The sequence below is a fragment of the Rhinoraja longicauda genome, chromosome 9 (genome assembly GCF_053455715.1).
Source record: "Rhinoraja longicauda isolate Sanriku21f chromosome 9, sRhiLon1.1, whole genome shotgun sequence".
NCBI lineage: Eukaryota > Metazoa > Chordata > Chondrichthyes > Rajiformes > Arhynchobatidae > Rhinoraja > Rhinoraja longicauda.
Window position 1 is genome coordinate 15,410,661 of NC_135961.1, and position 22,114 is coordinate 15,432,774.

At 40.1% G+C, this 22,114-nt stretch overlaps 1 protein-coding gene across 1 annotated transcript in view; it reads left to right on the forward strand.

The window, feature by feature from the left end:
- Positions 1-14,802, forward strand: part of LOC144596493 (ciliary microtubule inner protein 6-like) — a 36,322-nt gene extending 21,520 nt beyond the window's left edge. Inside the window, exons 4-5 of the mRNA XM_078404835.1 lie at positions 9,678-9,793; positions 12,973-14,802. Of these exons, the coding sequence (XP_078260961.1) occupies positions 9,678-9,793; positions 12,973-13,443 (587 nt within the window). The 3' untranslated portion in view covers positions 13,444-14,802. The remainder of the gene's footprint in view (positions 1-9,677; positions 9,794-12,972) is intronic.
- Positions 14,803-22,114: the final 7,312 nt, after the last annotated feature.

Sequence of the window (22,114 nt, forward strand, 5' to 3'; positions counted from 1 at the left end):
CAGTTTACTGGAACAATGAAACATGGAAAGTATATTGATATCTGTCAAGAGGGCTGCTCATCGTGTGGCTGTAGATGCAGTCTTTAGTAGTTGCAATCGATGAATGATTTTGAAAGAATAGTGTCGGGAGAGAACAAGATAAGGGATGGTAGAAGAATGTATCTTTGTTAATGGCAAAGGAAGCTATGCTTGGCATTGAGATGTATGCCAAATTGCTGTGCTCTTGGATTTACTTTAAGGTGGTGGCTGGGAAAGTTAATGAAATCATAGAATTGTTTGTCATGGAGGAAGTCAATTAATCCCCAGAATGTATATCAGCCAGCAAAGAAATGTCTATCATAATCCATTTTCCTTGTCCGCAGCCTTGTAGATTATGTTACTTAGCCCACCACGTTGGTACTGAACATTATACCCAATTAAACTAATCTCTTCTGTCTTCATTGATCCATATCCCTCCATTCCCTGCATTTCCATGCTAAAAGATCCTATCTAAAAGATTCTTAAATGCCACTATGGTATCTGCCTTCACCTCCACCCCATGCAGTGGGTTGCAAGCACTTACCATTGTATGTGTATAAAAATTAAATGTGTTCCACATTTCTCTTTTTAAACTTTTTGCCCCTCACCATAAATCTATACCTACTACTATTTGACATTTCTACCCTGGGGGGAAAGTTCTGACCGTCTTCCAAGTCTGTGCCTCTCATCATTCTATAGACTTCTGTCAGGTCTGCCCCCCCCCCAGCCTCCGATGCTCCAGAGAAAACAATTCAAGTTTGTCCATTCTCCCCTCGTGTCTAATATCCTCTAATCTAGGCAACCTTAGTAACTGCCTCAAAAAACATTCAATCACATTTGTAAAACATGACATTGCCCGATAACACCATACTGACTGTCCCTAATTAGCCCATTCTCTTACAAATGCAAGTGAATCCTATCACTAAGAATCATCTCCAATAGCTTCACTAATGCTGATATGTGACTCTCCAGCCTAAAGTTCTCTGGATTATCCCTATTTCTCTTGGGCATGTACCATCAGCCTCTACCATTGTCCTCCGCCACCTTGCCTGTGCCTAGAAAAGATACAAGGATCTTCATTAAGGCTCCTGAAATCCTCTGAGATCCCATCAGGCACTGAGATTTATCCACCTTCATGCTCGTCAAGAGACCCAAAACCACTGCTACCACCTTGATCTCGGAACACCCTTGCATTTTAGTATATCTCGCATTGAAAACTCTATCCTCCATATCCATCTTCCTGCTGAATACCAAAGTACCTTGATAAATGCAAAGTACATGTTTTGTAGCTCAAGTGCATCCCTTGACACCAATCGTAAATCCCCTCCTTTATCCTTGAGTGGTCCTGTCTTCTCCCTCATTACCATCTCACTTTGTGCATCTGGAATAAACTTGCCGAAGAACTCAAACAGGCCAGAACTCTAAATATATTCAAAACTAGGCTTAAAACCTTCATGTTCTGCATTGTCTATGACTAGCACTTTGATTCTTGTTACTCTATATATCTTACTTTTGGTCTATTCTATTACTTTGTATATTTTATTACTTTTTATCTAATTCTATTACTCTATCGTGTGTTAGACGACGTTAGCTCGCTGTTGGCTTCTGTCATCGTCTAACATGTTGACAGAATTGTCCTACCTTTTCTCCTTGTTCTGTATTTTTTATGCTCTGTGTAAAGCACTTTGAATTGCCATTGCTGTATGAAATGTGCTATATAAATAAACCTGCCTTGCCTTGTTTTTAATGTGTGTGTAAATGTATTGGGATTCTCTTTAATTCTCCTTGTCACAGACATTTCATGTCTCCTTTTGACCCACTTGTTCCCAGCTTGAGTTCTTTCTTGTTTTCCTTATTCCTCAAGTCCGTCCGATCTGATTTCTGATTTGATTTCATCTTCCAAAACCTTGCCTATGCTTCCTTTTCCTTTTTGTCCAAATTTTCATACATGATAGAGGTCATAGTCATCCGAGGTTTTCTGACCATATCATCCTTGTCCCTCCACCTAACTGGAACAGACTAGGCCTGAACTCAGATCAGCTGGTCTTTAAACGACTTCCACATGTCAGATGTGGACTTGCCCAAAACCAGCTGCTCCTGATGTACTCTCTCCAGCTCCCGCCTAATAATGCTGTAATTTGTTCTTGCCCAATTTTGTTCCTTCCCCCGAGATTTAAACTTATCCGTATTCATAACTGTCTTAAAACATATGAAGTTGTAATCACTGTTTCCAAAATGTTGACACTGAAACGCCTGTCAGTTGTCTGGACATGTTTCCCAATACAAGTTACATTCTGGTCCCCCCCTCTAGTTGGGCTACCCATATACTGTTTCAAGAAACACTCTCAGTTGCACCATACCACTTCTGCCCCATCTAAGCCATTTTCACACCTTGCCCTTCCATATCTCTAGTATCACCCACTCTGAAGAAGGGTCTCGACCCAAAACGTCACCCTTTCCTTCTCTCCAGAGATGCTGCTTGTCCCGCTGAGTTACTCCAGCATTTTGTGTCTATCATCGGTGTAAACCACCATTTGCTGTTCCTTCCTACACAAGTCCCAGTCAATATTGGGGAAGTTATAGTCCCCCCAACTTGATATCTTTTGCATCTTTCCATTATCTGTCTACACATCTGTCACTCTGCCATTGAAATGCCCATTGTATAATCCCATCGGAGTGTCTGCACCTTCCTTATATTTGAGCTCCACCCACAATGTCTCAATGAACACATACTCAGTATGTCCACTGAGTGCAGCTGTGACATTCTTTCTGATCGGTGTAAAACTTTTTTTACTGCCTCTTTTTTACCACCACCTCTATCATGTATGAAACATCAAAACCCTGAAACCCCTTTCCTATCAGTCATGTCTCTGCAATGGCCAATTGCATTTAACTTCCAATTACTTTTTAAAAATGCTGTGATTATTCTTGATTTTTGTCTTGCCAGCTTTTTGGGGAATGATTCCACCATCTGTAATAAATGTAATTCCCCTTATCTGCCAATTGCTCAATTTTGTACCCCTATTGGTCTCCCTGGTCAGGGAAAATAATCTTTCATACCCATTCGCTCTAATCTCTCACAATTTATTTATTCCAATTAAATCTCCCCTCAGCCTTCTCTGCTGCAAAGGAAACCATTCCAGTCCATCCAATCTAATGAATGCCAGATGCACTTTGTTGCAAAACTAATCGAACGTGGGTCTTGTTCACCGCTGATTCATGTTATTTTAATGTTGTGCTTCCTTCAATAAATAAACTGATGTACTATGTACATAAGTAGAATTCCTGAATAAACCATCATAGTTAAAGTATTTGTTGCAAAGCCTATGCCTATTAATTGATCTGAAAACATTCTCTAATGATGTTTTATAAAACGGTACCCTGTGCATTTCCAGTTCTTTTGCTGCTTAAGCTTTCTTTCACAGTACCATAGGAAAGTAAGTATTGTTAAACTCTGGCACATAATCAGAAAATAATGTCCGAATTTACTCAAACAAACCACTTTGCATGTTCTGTGAATCTAACAATTTATTAAGTTGTAGTAGGGCGAGGATTTTGTTGAACATTGAGACTTGACTTTGACTATAATGTGGTAACACAACTTCATGTTGGCAGTCTGCAGTGTTTTAAATCTTGTCGTATAGTTAACGAGTGATTATAATTTAAAAATTTTGATAGTTGTGAAACCAGCATCGTTCCACAATGTTTACTCTGTAAACTCTGCAATCCATGCAGATTATGCTTTCGCCATTAATAACTTACAATTTTTATTATATACCCTCAGTCAAGTATACATTCTATTTCACATATAAGCCACATTATATTGGATTTTTGGAACATCCAAAGGTCCACTTATTTAATAAATAACTGTAGTACAGGCGAACATCACATCTGCTCTGCAGCTGCTCATATGCAATGACATTTATCAGATTGGGTAATGTAGGAAAGATGAATAAGGCCAAATGGAAAAGGAAGTGGTAATCAATTGGCGAGGTTTAGGTGAATCGGAAGGCAAGTAGAAGTCTCTCCAAGCAGAACCGTACAAATAGAGGTATAAGAAAATAACTGCAGATGCTGGTACAAATCGATTTATTCACAAAATGCTGGAGTAACTCAGTAGGTCAGGCAGCATCTTGGGAGAGTAGGAATGGGTGACGTTTCGGGTCGAGACCCTTCTTCAGACTGATGTCAGGGGGGCGGGACAAAGGAAGGATATAGGTGGAGACAGGAAGATAGAGGGAGATCTGGGAAGGGGGAGGGGAAGGGAGGGACAGAGGAACTATCTAAAGTTGGAGAAGTCTATGTTCATACCACTGGGCTGCAAACTGCCCAGGCGAAATATGAGGTGCTGTTCCTCCAATTTCCGGTGGGCCTCACTATGGCACTGGAGGAGGCCCATGACAGAAAGGTCAGACTGGGAATGGGAGGGGGAGTTGAAGTGCTCGGCCACCGGGAGATCAGTTTGGTTAATGCGGACCGAGCGCAGGTGTTCAGCGAAGCGATCGCCGAGCCTGCGCTTGGTTTCGCCGATGTAAATAAGTTGACATCTAGAGCAGCGGATGCAATAGATGAGGTTGGAGGAGGTGCAGGTGAACCGTTGTCTCACCTGGAAAGACTGTTTGGGTCCTTGGATGGAGTTGAGGGGGGAGGTAAAGGAACAGGTGTTGCATCTCGTGTGGTTGCAGGGGAAAGTGCCCGGGGTTGGGGTGGTTTTGGTAGGAAGGGACGAGTGGACCAGGGAGTTACGGAGGGAACGGTCTCTGTGGAACGCAGAGGGGAGGGGATGGGAAGATATGGCCAGTGGTGGGGTCCCGTTGTAGGTGACGGAAATGTTGGTGGATGATATGTTGGATCCGCTGGCTGGTGGGGTGGAAGGTGAGAACGAGGGGGATTCTGTCCTTGTTGCGAGTGGGGGAGGGGGAGCAAAAGCAGAGCTGCGGGATGTAGAAGAGACCCTAGTGAGAGCCTCAAGTCAAGTCAATTTTATTTGTATAGCACATTTAAAAACAACCCACGTTGACCAAAGTGCTGCACATCTGATTAGGAAAAAAAAAAAAAAAGAAACATACAGTGGCAGGCAGCCAAACACAACGGCGCGGCCATCTTGAACAAAATGTTTAACTAAAGCAGAATGGGGGGTCATCTATAATGGAGGAGGGGAAGCCCCGTTTCCTGAAATAGAGAGGTGGTTGGCAGCTTGACGGGAGTATTTAAGATTTGAGGGATGGGTAAACATTTGGAGAGAGCACAGGTTGACAGCAGTCTGGGAGGAAAAGGAAAGTAGTATACAGACTTGGATAGGAAGAAGGAATGATTTTTAAAAATGGTGGACCATGGCTGGAGCCTGATGGAAAGAAAAACATTTCTACTTATTCATCCCAGACTATAAAAGGCAGTGGGAGGACTTTATGAGAGATTGAAATGGTATTAGCCTATCGCTCTGTCTTTCTCATTAACACTATTTGCAGAATGGCCCAAGAGTTTTACAATGCTAGATGTTGATGGTGCATGCTTAAAGGTGACAGGAGATAGTGATTTGAAGGGTAGTCAGGGTGGGGATCAGAGAAGAGGATATTGAACAAATGATTTCATAAATGTATGACTGAAAATGGGAGAAGAGAGGAATCTAGTAGGCTGGTAAGTGAGGTTCATGGTGAGGCAAAGTGAAAACTGATTTATCTTTACTACCATTACAAGATGAAAAATGTGGAACATTTTAAACTAATAAAGCTATTGCTCCATCGTGGACTGCTTCTAATTATCTGCAGGATAATTGCCACTGATTATAAATGCAATAGTGCAAAACATGAGAACAAAACTAGGCCATTTACCTCTTGAGCCTACTCTGCCATTTAGAGAAATAATAGATGGACTGAGTTCCATGTATGTACTCATTTTTGCTCCATATCCCAACAGAACTTTGAACAAACAACGAGAGAGTTCAAATGTTTAAACACCCTTGGTGTTTAGAAGTGATTCCCAAATGTGCTCATCCACATGTGGATGGGGAACAACATCCTACTGACTTGTGGCTAAGGTGCTAGAAAAGTTTTCAAGAGGTGGGGCGCGAGTCACTTATTGCAGAACACTCAACTACTGTCCTCTTATTATTTGGGTGGCTGCTCCAGCTATGTGTCCAGTCAATTCTAACCCTGAGGATGTTGATGGTGAGGGTGTCTGCCCTAGTAATGCTGTTAAATGCCATGGCAGTCATTAGATTTTGTTTTGATGGGATTGACCATTGCTTGGAACTTATAAGATCGTAATGTTAGACGTCAGTGAATTCCAGATGCATGGACAAATTGAAACTATGCGCTACAATTGTCATTGAAGTTCATTTGCCACAGATTTCCACATTTTCTTAATCTATGAACTTTTTTCACAAGTTATAGTAGAATCAGGCCATTCGGACCATCAAGTCTACTCCATTCAATCATCACTGATCTCTGCCTCCGAATCCCATTTTCCTGCCTTCTCCCCATAACATTTGACACCCGTTCTAATCAAGAATTTGTCTATCTCTGACTTTACAATATTCACTGACTTGGCCTCCACAACCCTCTGTGGCAATGATTAACACAGATTAACTATCCTCTGACTATAGAACGTCCTCCTCACCTCCTTTCTAAAAGAGCGCCCTTTAATTCTGAACATTTGACCTCTGGTCCTAGACTCTCCCACCAGAGGAAATATCCTTTCCACATCCGCTCTATGCCTTTCATTATTCTGTAAGTTTCAATGAGGTCCCCTCTCAACCTTCTAAATTCCAGTGAGTAGAGGCGCAATGCTGTCAAACGCTCATCATATGCTAACCCGCTCATTCCTGGAATCATTCTTGGAAACCTCTGGACCTTCTCCAGAGCCAGCACATCCTTCCTCGGATATGGGGCCCAAATTTGCTCACAGTACTCTAAATGCGGCCCGTGCCAGCGACTTGTACCTCAGCATTACATCTCTGTTTTTGTGCTACAGTCCTCTTGATATAAATGCTAGCATTGAATTTGCCTTCCTTATTACCGATTCAACTTGTAAATTAACTTTTTGGGAACTTTTTGGGAATCCCGCACCAGTCCCTTTGCACCTCCAATTTCTGGATTCTCCCTCCATTTAGAAAATAATCTACGCCTTTATTCTTATTACCGAAATGCATGACTACATGCTTTGCTATATTGAATTTCATCTGCCACTTTGCCCACTCTCCTAATCTGTCAAAGTCCTTCTGCAGAGTCCTTGCTTCCTCTACACTGCCTGCCCCTCCACCTATCTTAGCATCACCTGCAAACTTGGCCACAAAGCCTTCAATCCCCTTATCCAAATCATTGACAAACAATGTGAGGAGAAGCTGCCCCAGCACTGGGTACCCTTGCTGAACTCCACTCATCACTTTTTTTGTAAATTTAATATTATCTTTTACAGTACATACTATGTCGCCTGTTTGTGTCTTCAGCAAACATAATTTGCTTACTCTCCTACTTAATATGTTTTTAACCTGGCAAAGAATTGCAGTCCAACATGGGTTATTATGGGGTACCATATTTGTATCTTACCATTTTTTTGAAAATCTGAATTCTCTACTGCATGGAAAGAACGGCAACAAACACATGGTAATTCCACCAACTATAATTTCTTCTCCAACGTACAAAGAGTATTGGTTTATTGCCACATGTACCAAGATCTATTGAACATCATTGTTATGCATGATATCCAGGCAAATCATATCACGCGATTACATCGGGTTGTGCAAAGAGAAAATAAACAGAGTGCAGAATATTGTATTATAGCTGCTGAGAAAGTGCAGATAAAAAAGTGCAAGTATCACAAACAAGGTAGATTGGAAGATTCATTCCTAGTACATTAGAGATCCATTTGAGTCTGATAACAGCAAGGAAGAAAGACTTCTTCAATGGCATGATACATGCATTCAATCTTTTGTATTTTCACCCCATGGGGGAGGAGAGTAGAAACTGGGTTGCATGAAGGACTGAGCTGCATTCACAACTCTCATTTTACTAAGTCCTCAATTTCCTTCCTTTACTCTGTTCATTGAGTGACTATTGGACTTGCTGCAGTGGCATCAACTGAAAACTTGTGCATAGAGGTACAGCAGAGTTTGGCTGAACCACTATGTGTGTATAGGGAGGATAGTAAAGGGCTAAGAACACTAATGTTTAGAATCATCTTGGAGGATGTTTTGTCACCTTTGCTTACTGATTGCAGTCTAAGGGTCAGAATGCTGAGGAACAGTTACAGAGAGGTGTACTGAGTCTTTGGTACAGGAATTTGTAGATGAGTTTGTGTGGAAGGTTCAAGGTTTGTTTATTGTCACATGTACCAATTAAGGTACAGTGAAATTCAGATTGCCATGCAGTCATACCAATAAAGAGCAACAAGACCCCCAAATACATTTTAACATGAACATCCACCACAGCGACTCCCCCACATTCCTCACTGTGATGGAAGACAAAAAAAGTTCAAACATCTTCCCTTCTTTGTTCTCCCGTGGTCGGGGCACTCGAATCGTCCGTTGTCGGGACGATCTTGGCTCCCGCAACCGGCGGTCAAGCCCTCCACATCGGGATGAATTATGGTATTGATGATAGTTCAGGGAGAAGATGACTGCTGTGAATGTATTGTGATGGTATAGTTAACCGTATAATCATAATTAAAAAAATTCAACTACATATGCAAATCTTGACTGACCATTTACACTTCTAATTGCCTGAATATTTCAAAATATTGTATTTGCTCATTCCTTTCTAATTTGTGTATATTTGTAATTTTCCAATACTGCTTATTCAAAAGTGGTATAGAGTTCCTTGGATTCACTCACTTTTCACAAATGGCAAAGTGGCATATTAAACTCCAATCTAAAGAAATCATTTACTGGTCAGGAAAAATGATAATAATTATAGTTGGGGTATCGACATTCTTTATCCTATTTAAAAAATTAGATATCAGAGGTAACTGTAAAGACGATACTGCTAAAAACAGAATCTTTGAGCGTAATGTTTTCATATCATATCATATCATATCATATATATACAGCCGGAAACAGGCCTTTTCGGCCCTCCAAGTCCGTGCCGCCCAGCGATCCCCGTACATTAACACTATCCTACACCCCACTAGGGACATTTTTTACATTTACCCAGCCAATTAACCTACATACCTGTACGTCTTTGGAGTGTGGGAGGAAACCGAAGATCTCGGAGAAAACCCACGCAGGTCACGGGGAGAACGTACAAACTCCTTACAGTGCAGCACCCGTAGTCAGGATCGAACCTGAGTCTCCGGCGCTGCATTTGCTGTAAAGCAGCAACTCTACCGCTGCGCTACCGTGCCGCCTTTTGGCATATTTGACAGATCAAGAAACACAGGAGATGGTGGAATGGAATGATCTTGAAACAAGATTCTCAGTATACCAACAAAGTGATATGACTCCATCTGAAGTTTTTGGCATGAAATACTAGACCTTGTAATTATGTATGGTACTCTATCATAATGTGCGCAAATTGTTCTTTAATTACACTTTCAATAAAATAGAAATCTAATTGGTAAAATATGCATACCTCATTTAGTAGCATAATAATAGGATCACTTATGAAGCATTGCTTTTGATCTGTTTTTAAACTTGCCTGTTTTTTGTTGCAACCCTCACCAAGTACCACAGGTGGATCCGAATGAGTTAATTTCTCCACCAAAGGTTTATCGAGAATTTATATCTTTCGTTCACCAATATGATGCAAGAAAATATCCAAATGAACCTATCAGAGGAAAGGTAAGGTTGTGGCTGGAATTTCTATGTACCAACTATATTAAATATTATAATAAATATTGAAGCTGCATTAAAGAAAATCTGTGGACTAGGTCAGGATAAGTGCACTGAAGGAAGTAGAAAAGTCATAAAATTGAAAATATTTAAAACGTGATGCATGTTAGGAGAAAGTCGGGTCATGTCAGATGTACATTGATGTTTAGTAGAAAGAGCGCTATTGATCCATCCAGGAAGCTAGCAAATTATTTCCTTAATAACCAGTCTTTGTTTATTTTTCTGAGGCAGATTATAAATTAACAAACCTGTCACATGGAAGTTTCGTAAGTACTGTCACCAGCAGGAATTCTGCATTCCGAAAGTCTGGTCCCACCACAAAGTTTTTAAAAAGTTGAACTTTTCTCATAATGCACATAGGCATCAGTACTTCCGTTCATCTCGAGTACAGCCCAGATTTTGTGGAATGGGGTGGATGGAACATGAAATGTGATGCTTGCCAATCATTTTAGGAAATATCAATAGGTTTATAAAAGTGATGGTTCTTTTGGAGACAACCTGGAGTAATCTAGTGAATACTAGCGGAAAAAGCAATTGGAAGGGTTCACATAATGGTTTTGGTGAGTCGGACTAAAGAAAACCCCAAAGATTTTTATACAGACAGACAGATGGACGAATGGACGAGGGTAACCAGGTGGAAGGTAGGACTGCTCAAGAATAACGAGGGAATGTGTGCTTGGAGTCTGGGGATGCAGACAAGGCTCTAAAGGAGTACTTTGCACCTGTTTTCACCAAGGAGAAAGATATGGAGGACAATCAGTGTGGAGAATGCTAATATGCGAGGGCAGTTGACATTAAGGCAGAGGAAGTGTTTAGGCTCTTGAAGAATAAGGCGGATAAATAGGGTGGCACGGTAGCACAGCGGTAGAGTTGCTGCTTTACAGCGAATGCAGCGCCGGAGACTCAGGTTCGATCCTGACTACGGGTGCTGCACTGTAAGGAGTTTGTACGTTCTCCCCGTGACCTGTGGGTTTTCTCCGAGATCTTCGGTTTCCTCCCACATTCCAAAGTTAATTGACTGGGCAAATATAAAAATTGTCCCTAGTGGGTGTAGGATAGTGTTAGTGTGCGGGGATCACTGGGCGGTGCGGACTTGGTGGGCCGAAAAGGCCTGTTTCCGCGCTGTATCTGAAATATGAAATAAAATTAAATATGAAAAAAATATGAAATCCCCATGATCTGATACGATTTATTCCAGGTTATTGAGAGGCAAGAGAGGAGATTACAGAAGCCTTGACAAAAGTCTTTGCATCTTTTCTAACTACAGGTGAGGTCTTGCAGGATTGGAAAGTAGCTAAAGTGGTTAAGAAGGGAAGTAAAGAGAATCCAGGGAATCCAGTTGTTGAGCATCACATTAGTGGTTTGGAAGCTATGGGAGAGATTTCTTCAGGATAGGATTGAGTTTAGAGATACCTGTACATTGTGGAAACAGACCCTTCAGCCCACCAAATCCACGCCGACCAGTAATCCCCGTACACTAGCAATATCCAAAAAACTAGGGACAATTTTCAGTCGTTACTGAAGCCTATAAGAGTCTGGGAGTCGATGCAGCTTTATCAGACTGGTTAGGCAACATTTGTAGTATTATGTGCAGATCTGGTCGCCATGTTACAGGAAGGATGTGGAAGTTGTGGAAAAGGTGCAGAGGATGTTTACCAGAATAATGCCTGGATTAAGGTGGTGATCACTCGTTGAAGAGGTTGGACAGACTTGAAGTGTTGTCTCTGGATCACCAGAGCTCGCGGGGAGACCTGATAGTAGATGTATATAAAATTATGATAACCATAGATGGGGTAGACAGTCAGAACCTTTTCCCCAGGTTGGAAAAATTAAATACTAGAGGACATAGATCTAAGATAAAAGGGGCAAAGTTTAAAGGAGATGTGCAGGGTATGTTTTGTTTTTACCCAGAGGTGATTGAAGCAGATATGATATTGGTGTTTAAGAAACTTCTGGATAGGCACGTGGATAGGCAGGGAATGGAGTGGTATGGATTATATGCAGGTACATAAGAGATGGTCTTGGCTTCCTGTTCAGCACAGGGATGGTGGGCAGATGTTATTGTGCTGTACCTATGCTGTAACTTCATGTATGCTACTTTCAGTATTGAACACTAACTAGTGGTATCCAGGGGCAGCATATTAAAGCAGCAGGAATCCCCACAAATGTTGCCATCCCACCAAGTACAACTTCCTTTTATTGCACTGTAAGCTAAACAATTAGTATTTACATAGCTACTTTATTGTATAAAATGTTTTGTAGCAAATTTACTGGATCATTTATAAACAAAAATATTGAGTAAACAAAATTAAATTCTTGTTTCTCATTACATTTATCTAAGTGTCAGTAGGTCTAATTATAGGAGTATCGAACAATGGTGAATGCAATAAAAAATAGAATTAAAATTTCAAATACTGCAATTAACAGCTGATGGACACCAGGAAGAAATGAGGACTTGTGGTTTGAGAAGCTAAATGAAATTTAGGTCTAATATTGCCTTTTAGTTATGTACAGAACTTGAGAATACAAATTCTGATAACACAATTATGAAAAAAACATGTTCAACCATCCCAAGTTGTCACAGGAATGGAGGAGTAACCTGTGAACTGATCAACACTAATATTCACTCCTGGTTGCCCTCGGAGTGAGCTCATATTGTATTTTATGTGGAATGCACCCAAAAGATGGATGATCAAAATTCAGTTATGAATTTATCACCCTGCAAACTAATCTGTGTGAAATGGTATCCATGGGAACCACTGCTGCAAGGTATGAAACCTAATTGTGACAATCACACGCAATGTAGTTTTCAAGTCGCATACATTGTGAGTGATCAATGGCAAAAGTATTCAAATTGTAACGGGATTAAAAGCCCCTTCTTTTGGTCATTTCAAAGCCATGTTCTTAATTCCAAACTTTCCATTGTTGTTCAATTTCATGAATAAGTCGAGCTGACAGAATATCCATTATCTGCTGGCTGTAGATAACTGAGCCATGGCTGACAGCCAGCGGAGTGGAAGCAGCAAGTGAGTGCCAGCACTTGAGCTAATAAATGAACTCAGCCCACAGCTGCATTCGCAAGATGCTTGTGTTCCGCTTGTTAAAGCTGAATTTGTTTCCCTTTCCAGCGTCACGGAGCCTTTGTGTGCACTGAGATAAACTCGCCGAGTGGAAAGATAGCTCCCAGAGGAGCAGAAACATTCCTGGTTACCGGAGGGTCACATTCATTGGGACATTTGAAAGAGAATGGAAATCTGAGGAAAAACATATTGGCCTCACCCAGGCCCTGCTCAAATTCCCAACAGATGCCGTGTTCAGGAACGTGCTTATCAAAACCAGGCCCGGAGGAAACTGCCAAGGGATATCCCAGAATTCCTGCAGAAAGACAATGTAGTTTATGGCCACAGGAAGATGAAGCAAGAAGTAGATTCGGAGCAGAGCAGCAGATTGCTGTGGAGTCCACGTTGCCAACAAAACAAAAGGGCAATGGTTCTGGTACAATGTTGCCTCCATCACCTTCTCCAGCAGCAACCTTGTTACAAACTAATTCTTCACTTGTTCCCATCAACAACAACAAACTGACAACAATCAGCATTTAACAAAAAAACATAGTCTTAAGGTGTTTCAGTTGTCTGGTCATTATATTAAAAAAATAAGCTTTCTGCACAGCATGTAACCTTGTTATTCTAGTTTAACCAGTGTCAGAATACCACCTGTTGTACAGCCACATGCACCTCCACCTGTAGTAATTGTACCATTATTGTAAATTCCAAATCTTCTAATGGTCCCGCACTCTTCGTGCAAGAAGTGTGTCCTGTCTTAGTAGGAAGTCTTCATTGATTCTGGGTTTAATTTAAATTGGGATTTTTCTTGCTCACTTTATGCACATTGGAGAGAGTTTAACAGTCGCATCTCACCCAGTGAATAACTTGAACAAATACAGAATAGCACCACACCGGCATAGCTTCTCACTGCTGCTCGTGGCCTCCAGTGCTGCCTTTCACATTGTCCAATTTCCTGCAAGATCATATGATATGCGAGTTTAAGCTAATTGGACATTGTAAATTGCCCGAGTGTAAGAAATTTGGGTGTACTTAATGGACTGTGGGGAGAAACTTTAAAAAAAAATTAGTGTTGCAATAGTGTAATTCGATGCATGAGGATTGGCGTGGACTTGCAGTGCATTTTGATTTTCCGAACTATTCACAGCCAACAAAATATTAAATGTATTACAAATCTGGCATGTTAAAAGGAAAGTATTAATTCATTTCTAAAACACTGCAAATTTACAAAGTACACTTTCTTTTCTAATTGAAAGTACAGATATCTTTCATCAGCACAATAAAAATATCAGTTTCAGCTGAATTTAAATTTATTCAAGAAAAATTAAATCTAGAATGAAAATATAGTATTAGCAACAACAATCATGAAGCTATCAAACATGCTGTAAACTAGTTAAACAATGTTCTTCAGTGAAATACACGATGCCTTCTTGCTCTTGCTATTGTAACTTAAGACCTTGACATACTTGACTCTCAATTCTCTCTAAAATGGCTTACCCAGCCCCTGTATTGAACTGCTGCAAATAAATAAAATAAGAATTCAACCTGACAATGCACTTTACCTTGAGCTAAATATTGGATTTGGATATTATAAAGTTCACCCAACCCACTCAGCACACACACTTTCTCTGAATAATATCTGGCCAGTTGTGTTAATGATATTAATCTGAACATATATACCTGCTCAACAATACAGTGGAATGTTTTCACCTCATTGGCTACAAAGAGACAGTCCAGCACCTGCTTCTCAAGGGCAAGCTGAAATGAACAATAAATGTTGACCTTCTCGAGATACTCATCTTTTGAATGATCGAATGTAAAATATAACATGTAATGTAACATCTTTAAATTTATTCATTCAAGAGATGTTAGTGTTGCTCAAATTTATCATTCATTCCTCCCTGGAAAAAGCAAATGTACGTGCGTTAAGTGATGATAAGAGCAAACGTAATTGTGAATTCTATTTGGAAGAACATCCCAATTATACTATCCACATACCAATTTGCTGATTTGTCGACTTATTTGAGGATGCCAACATGAAGATTGAGCAAGATTATCATGAGATTTTCAAGAAAGGGACAGGTTGATTTCTCTGCTACTACTTGCTGGGTACAAGATATGAATAATGATAATTATAAATAATTTGTCTTTGCAATGTTGTGAGAAGGAACATCTCTTATGTGATACAATTTAGGTCAGGACTACAGTATTAGAACATGGCGATGATTTTCTGAGGCTTGGTCTTTTTTGCAGGAGTACTTTACAGCCTTGTAGACAGATGCAACTGGGTATCAGAGTTCCGTCAATTTTTTAATACACTCAATTTCTAGACGGAGTAACTGAACAAGAATGAAGGGAAACCTAGGTTGGTCAGCCCAATTTCCAAGCCAAAACCTTATTAATTTTTGCACTTCAATGCCAGTTATGATAAACTCTAATTTGCATTAATGCAACGTATTGCATGTTCTTATGATGGTGGTGTGATTTACTTGAAAAGCAACATTTTCTTGACGAGGTTTTGCTCATAATAGTTTGTGTTTTGGAGCAAGTGCTGCTAATACAATCACCACATGTAAGAAATTCCTAGGTGACCATGCCATCTGAAGTCAAATCACTTGTATTAGTGTTTCCCTTCCAAAGATTTATGGTAATGACTAATGAGTTAGTGGGACCCAAAAACCACAGCTTGTTTAATTAGAAACAAAACCTACTTGCTAGTTTGTAATAACCCAAATATAAATCAACATCTTTTATAATTTGCTGATTTTGGATTAAGTCCTAACTAGAAGTAAGCTCAGTGATATTTTCCTATATCTGAAATGTAATTATTGTATTTCAATTTAGGCATACAACACACAATTAACAGGTTTCCATAGTGAACTAATCTTATTAACATTTAGTTGACAAATGCACATCATGCACCGCCGATTCCGGGGTCATCTCCCTATTCAGAAAGTAGTTGTTGCCTTAATTGCTTCTATCAAAGTGCGATGACCATACACCTTGCTCCACTATTTGCCACTTCTTTGCCCACCCAACCTGTCCAAGTTCTTCTGCAAACTCCCTGCTTCCTCAATACTACCTGCCCTCCACATGTCTTCTTATCATCCACAAACCTGGCCACAAAGCCATCAATTCCTGACTCTTGTGGAACCTCACTAGTCACTGGCAGCTAACCAGAAAAAGGCCCCATTTAGTTCCATTCTTTGCCTTCTGCCAGTCAGCCAATCTTCTATCCATGGTAGTACGTCGCCTCTAATACCATGGGCTCCAATCTTGTTAAGCAGCCGCTCACGTGGCACCTTATCAAAAACCTTCTGAAAATCCAAGTAAACAAAATCCACTGAATCACCTTTGTGCATCCTGCTAGTTACTTCCTCAAATAAATTCAACAGCTCTGTCAGATCTCCCATTAACAAAATCAATGATTCAATTTAATGATTCAATGATAATTTATTGTCACATGTACCTAGGCACAGTGAGCCTCTTTGCTTTGGCATACAATCTGGTAAATTCATACAGCAGACCTCACCTAGGCACAGAGTCGCTATGTTTCTGGCGCCGACAAAGGTTCAAACATTCTTTGTGCAGTCTTGTATTCTCGCAGCGGCGAAGCCGTTATATTTGCAACCGCCACTTTCTACAGCTTCCTTAATTCTTGAGCATTCAATTTACGAAACCAGACCGTGATGCAATAAGTCAGTATGCTGTCCACCATAGACAGCATGATGGAGTCCAGTATGATGGAGTATTCGGCGACATGCTATATCTCCTCAATCTTCTGAAGTAGTCGTGTTAGTGAGCTTTCTTTATCATGCCATCATTGGGCTGGGCCCAAGACAAATCATCAGAGATGTGGATGCCCAGGTACTTGAGCTGTTGTTTCTTTCAACCACTGTTCCACCAAAGAAGATAGGTCAACAACCACTGTTGAGAGCAAAATTATTTTTCTGGCACCATTAAAATTAAAATAAGTTGATTTTGCAATGATGTGTTCTCCATAATATGAGTAGACAACAAAAATGAAAACTTTCCTGCATGACAACCTTTTCTGTTCCATTGCCTTGAAGAACACAGACAACAAGTACCGTACATCGCAAAAAAAGACTAATGTTGAATGGGAAGGTTAAGTACAGAAGAATAGTAAAAACAATGAGTGCAAAAACATCTCTCTTTAATTTTATGAATCTGATTTCCAAAGCTGGCATCACATTTAAAAACCTAAATAAAAACACAAATAAGATTCTGGAGAGTGCATTATGTTTCAGCTTATGGTGTCAGGACAATGTACAAGCCTTTAACGTCAACAAGATGAAAAATTTGGTTATTGACCCATGGAAGCGAGGGGTGATCACACTTTGTCCTTATCAATGGTGCGGCTGTAAAGATGGTTGACAATTCAAGTTCTAAGACAACCATATCACCAACAACCTAAACTGATCTTTTCACATTAATGTGGTGATCAAGAAAGCACATCAGTGTATTTACTTCCTTAGGTATCTGAGAAGATTCAGCGTGTGCATGCGATGCATCGCAGCCTGGTATGACAACTGCTCTGCTTCTGACTGCTTGAACCCACACAGAGTGGTGAACACAACCCAGACCATCACAGACATTTCATGTGCAGTGCATCTAGAGTGGCACGATAGCACAGCAGTAGAGTTGCAGCCTTACATCGCTTGCAGCGCTGGAAACCCGGGTTCAATCCCGACTATGGGTGCTAACTTAACGGAGTTTGTACGTTCTCCCCATGACCTGTGTGGGTTTTCTCCAAGATCTTTGGTTTCCTTCCACACTCCAAAGAAGTACGTTTGTACGTTAATTGGCTTTATATTAACCCTAAATTGTCCCTAGTTTGTATAGGGTAGTGTTAATGTGCGGGGATCGCTAGTTGGAACGGAATTGCTGGGCCGAAGGCCCTGTTTCCGTGCTGTATCTCTCAAACTAAAAACTAAAAAATCTTCATGGTGTGCTGCGAAGTATTTGGGCTGGAAGTATTGTTAAGAATGTCTGTCATGCTGGCCATTCCATTCACTATCCAATGTCTTTTCTGGGAGAAGATATAAGAGCTTGAAAGTTTTGATGTCCTGAATTAAGAACTGCCGCTCCCCCACTGCTTTGTGAATCTTTCACATCAACTTTCCCAGTGGTCCTGCCATGTATTCTTCCTCTTAACTCTACCTGACTGGTTATTCCGTTAGTGTATTTTAATATTCTTTTGCACAAAACCCTGCACCATTCTGCAGTTTTGCACTTGTCATTGTGTTTTTTGCTGTATTTGTCATCATTGTATGTATACTGTTTACTCTATAAGCCTTAAGTGAACAAGGAATTTCAATGCATCCAGGTGTACATGAGAATAAACTAATTTGCTGGATATGCACATATCATAAACCGAACGGTTGTCTTCCAAACTAACATTATGCTGAGAAACTCTCATGCTCTACATTTAGTACTTTAGATAACCCAATTCTGACAGACAGAAAGGAGCAATACAATGTACAGCTGGCCCCAGTAATTCTTTGAGGAAATATAAATTCTATTTTTTCTCCCCATTTCAAGTGTTGTAGTTTATGTACATGTATAATGTTTGCACACCTACAGAGTGCCATTTAGGGTGGAAAATGTGACAATCTCTATTACAGTCGATAAATGGTATTAACCATTCATTTTCCATCATTGTCAACAAGAATTTCTTTATTCAAAGTGCAACATTTCTAATTTATTTGTATTGCAACCCTATGACTGGTCATTAGCATGCAAACAACCTAAAACTATGCAAAAATAATTTCTGTATATTTGGTGTGCGCATTCCTCTATGCTTCAGAAAGGTATATTCAGTCAAAATCAACAACAACCCAAAATGTTCTTCACTTGAGTGTTTTGAGAAGACTCCCAATAGAGCTGGAAAGACAAAAGGCTTTAGAGTGAATTGCAAAGCATGTGGCCAAACTGCAAAACATACAACGTCCTAAAATAAGGAAAGCGTCAGCATCATAGATTCCATATGTGGAAGAATGGAGAGCTGCCAAAATGTATTTTATATAGAAAACGTGTTGATGAGAGTTAAATGTAATAAGAATTGAACTAGATTCAGTGGCATGTTGCAAACAAAATGAGCAGACACTTGCCTTCCAAAATAATAGTGGGCATTGCCACTGGAGGAAACTGAACTCTGCAACTAATCTCTGTGTTTCTGCTGACATTAGGATGCTGAAGTGTCCCATTTCCTAACCATAATCTCCATAACTGCTATAAGAACATATACTGTATGCATACACCCTCTGCAAAATCTAAAATTTAGATCAAGAATTAATAAGGATTAATGCGGAGACAAATATACTCACAGTGGAAATATAACAAAAACGCTGGTATAAGCGGTAATGCCAGTGAGGCTGCTGCCTCACAGCACTAGCAATCTAGAATCAATTCTGTATGGAGTTTGCGCATTCTCTCCCTCTGATTGCCTGGGTTTCCACCAGTTACTCGTTCGAAACCTGTGAAAACTGACTTTCAAATATGTGCAGGTTGGTAGCTTAATTGGCCACTATTAAATTGCCCTAATCCTACGGGCAAGTGGTAGAATCTGAGGGGAGCTGATGGAAATGTGGAGAGAATAGAATGGGTTTAGTGTAGGATTAGTGTAAAAAGATGTTTAATGGTCAGCACAGTGGGCCAAAGGGCCTGTATCTCATACTCAAAAGTGGGTGTCTTTGTGAAAGAGGAATTTAACCTGAACAATCTCCAAATTAAATAATTTGCTTGTCTTAAATGATCAGTTGCTTTAATAAATGAATTTAAAATATGCAAACAACAGAACTTTAAAGTTTGAAGATATGCAAATTGCATGAAATTCCAAGAAAATTTCACAACTTACTGCATATTTTGAATGGTGTTCTTCCTGAAGTTGGAAACTTAAATGTTCAATCCACCACAGTGATCTATGTTTCAACTAAATAGTAAACCAGATTTCTATAGAGTGAACAGCCAACAGTAACAATTGGCAGCAGTTCAAAGAAACTGCTGCAAAAACGTCTTGTACTTTTTTTGTTTTTGTTTAAAATTCCTGGCACACATTACATACAAAACGTCTCCCTTGTGTGCACTGCATGCAAATGGAGGTAAGGTGGAATCCTAGCAATCATTTGCAAAAAAATAATTGATCTCAACTTAAACTCCTATAAATCAGTTCAATTTAGTGGAAGCAGAGAAGAAAAAAAATGGCAAGAGGCTGTGCAATCTAGTAGGGGATCTCAGAAAAAAAATCTCTAAAAGACTTGACCCAACGAAAGGCAGGAACTTATTGTTATTACTTCAAGATCTGGAGACGTTCCAAAGTAAGTTAGAAACATTGTGTAATGGGGAAAAAAGTAATGTAACGGCAATCCTATCTGAACACTTCTAAAAGAAAACAAATCCGAGTGAACAAAGCAAATTCATTGGAGACCAATACCAATCAAATTTATATTGGATGGCACAATAGATGATTGGATATCTGCACATATTTTAAATATTGTGCAATTTTCTGTTTAATTGTTGAACAAAGGAGAGTAGCTGGAGGAGGATGTTGTTGCTCACTTCAAAAGAAGCAAGACATCAAATGGGTTAATGCCCCTCGTCATGATGAAACTGGCTTAGAAACTCCAGTGTATCAAAATGCAAATGCAGGTGGTACCTGCAGTATTGATGCTAATGACCAAAGATAATAATGCAGAGCAAGACTCGACCACTCGACCCTAAAAACCGTAGTAGGTCATGGGAAAATTTCAGCATCATTTCGGTAAGCAGATTCTGTGTGCTCGACTGGGCACAACTCTGCGATTTCTTCATTTATAAAATGTTTACAAACAATTATTTTTGTTCAACTTCTTGGATAAGTTGCCAGTTATAACTATTTCATTAAAAGTTGCTCCTTCGTGATCTTTAAACTTTGGATGTTACTGATTGAATATTTGCACTAGAGTTCCACTCTGTCAGTATCAGGCCAATTGATCATATTTAATGAACTGTTCTTCTTTGCTTTCTCTGTTAATTTTAATTTCTCCTCCACGAGCTGTATCTCTTTTTGTTTGTCCTACATTTTAAAATGTCATGGAAGCAGAGATTAGGCATTTGCAAACAATAGAACTACTGTATCCACAATATAATTGAAAAGACATTTAACTTTATACTTAGAGCCAAGAAAATTTGAATTGGTGAATTGATTAGTTAAAAACCCTTGACAGCCACTAAAATGACCAATGCTGCCTGACGTGGTACAGAAGCATGAATCTAATTCAAACAGACACAGTGGTGGATTAAAGCACCAGGTCAGGCAGCATCTCTGGAGAAAGGGTGGATTGGGGTAAGGGTGGATTGTACAAAAGGGACGGGTTTCACCTCAACAGGGGGGGGACCAACATTCTGGCAGGCAGATTTGCCACTGCTACATGGGTGATTTTAAACTAAATAGTGGGGGGGGGGTTCAAATGGGATAGACAAGGATGGAATTAAAGGGAAAGAGAGTGTAGGAATAATTTTAAAAACACCCCAGAATTAACGGGACAAAAAGCTCACGAGGCAATAGGAGAGAATGGCCAAGTTTAATAAGAATCGATGAGAAGCTGAGATGAGCAAAGGATTAAAAGTACTATATATGAATGCGCGAAGTATAAAAAATAAAGTGGATGAGCTTGAGGCTCAGTTAGAGATTGGTAGGTATGACATTGTGGGGATTACAGAGAAGTGGCTGCAGAAGGATCAGGACTGGGAACTGAATATTCAGGGTTACACGTCCTATAGAAAGGACAGGCAGGTGAGCAGAGGAGGTGGGGTAGCTCTGTTGGTGAGGGATGGAATTCAGTCCCTTGCGAGGGGTGAAATTGGGACTGACGATGTAGAGTCACTGTGGATAGGGTTGAGAAACTGTAAAGGTAAGAAGACACGAATGGGAGTTATCTACAGACCCCCAAACAGTAGCCTAGATGTAGGGTGTAAGTTGCAGCTTGAGTTAAAATTGGCATGTAACAAACGTAATGCCACTGTAGTTATTGGGGATTTCAATATGCAGGGAGACTGGGAAACTCAGGTAGGTTCTGGACCCCAAGAAAGGGAGTTTGTAGAGTGCCTCCGAGACAGATTCTTAGAGCAGCTTGTACTGGAGCCTACCAGAGAGAAGGCAATTCTGGATTTAGTGTTGTCCAATGAACCAGATTTAATAAAGGAACTC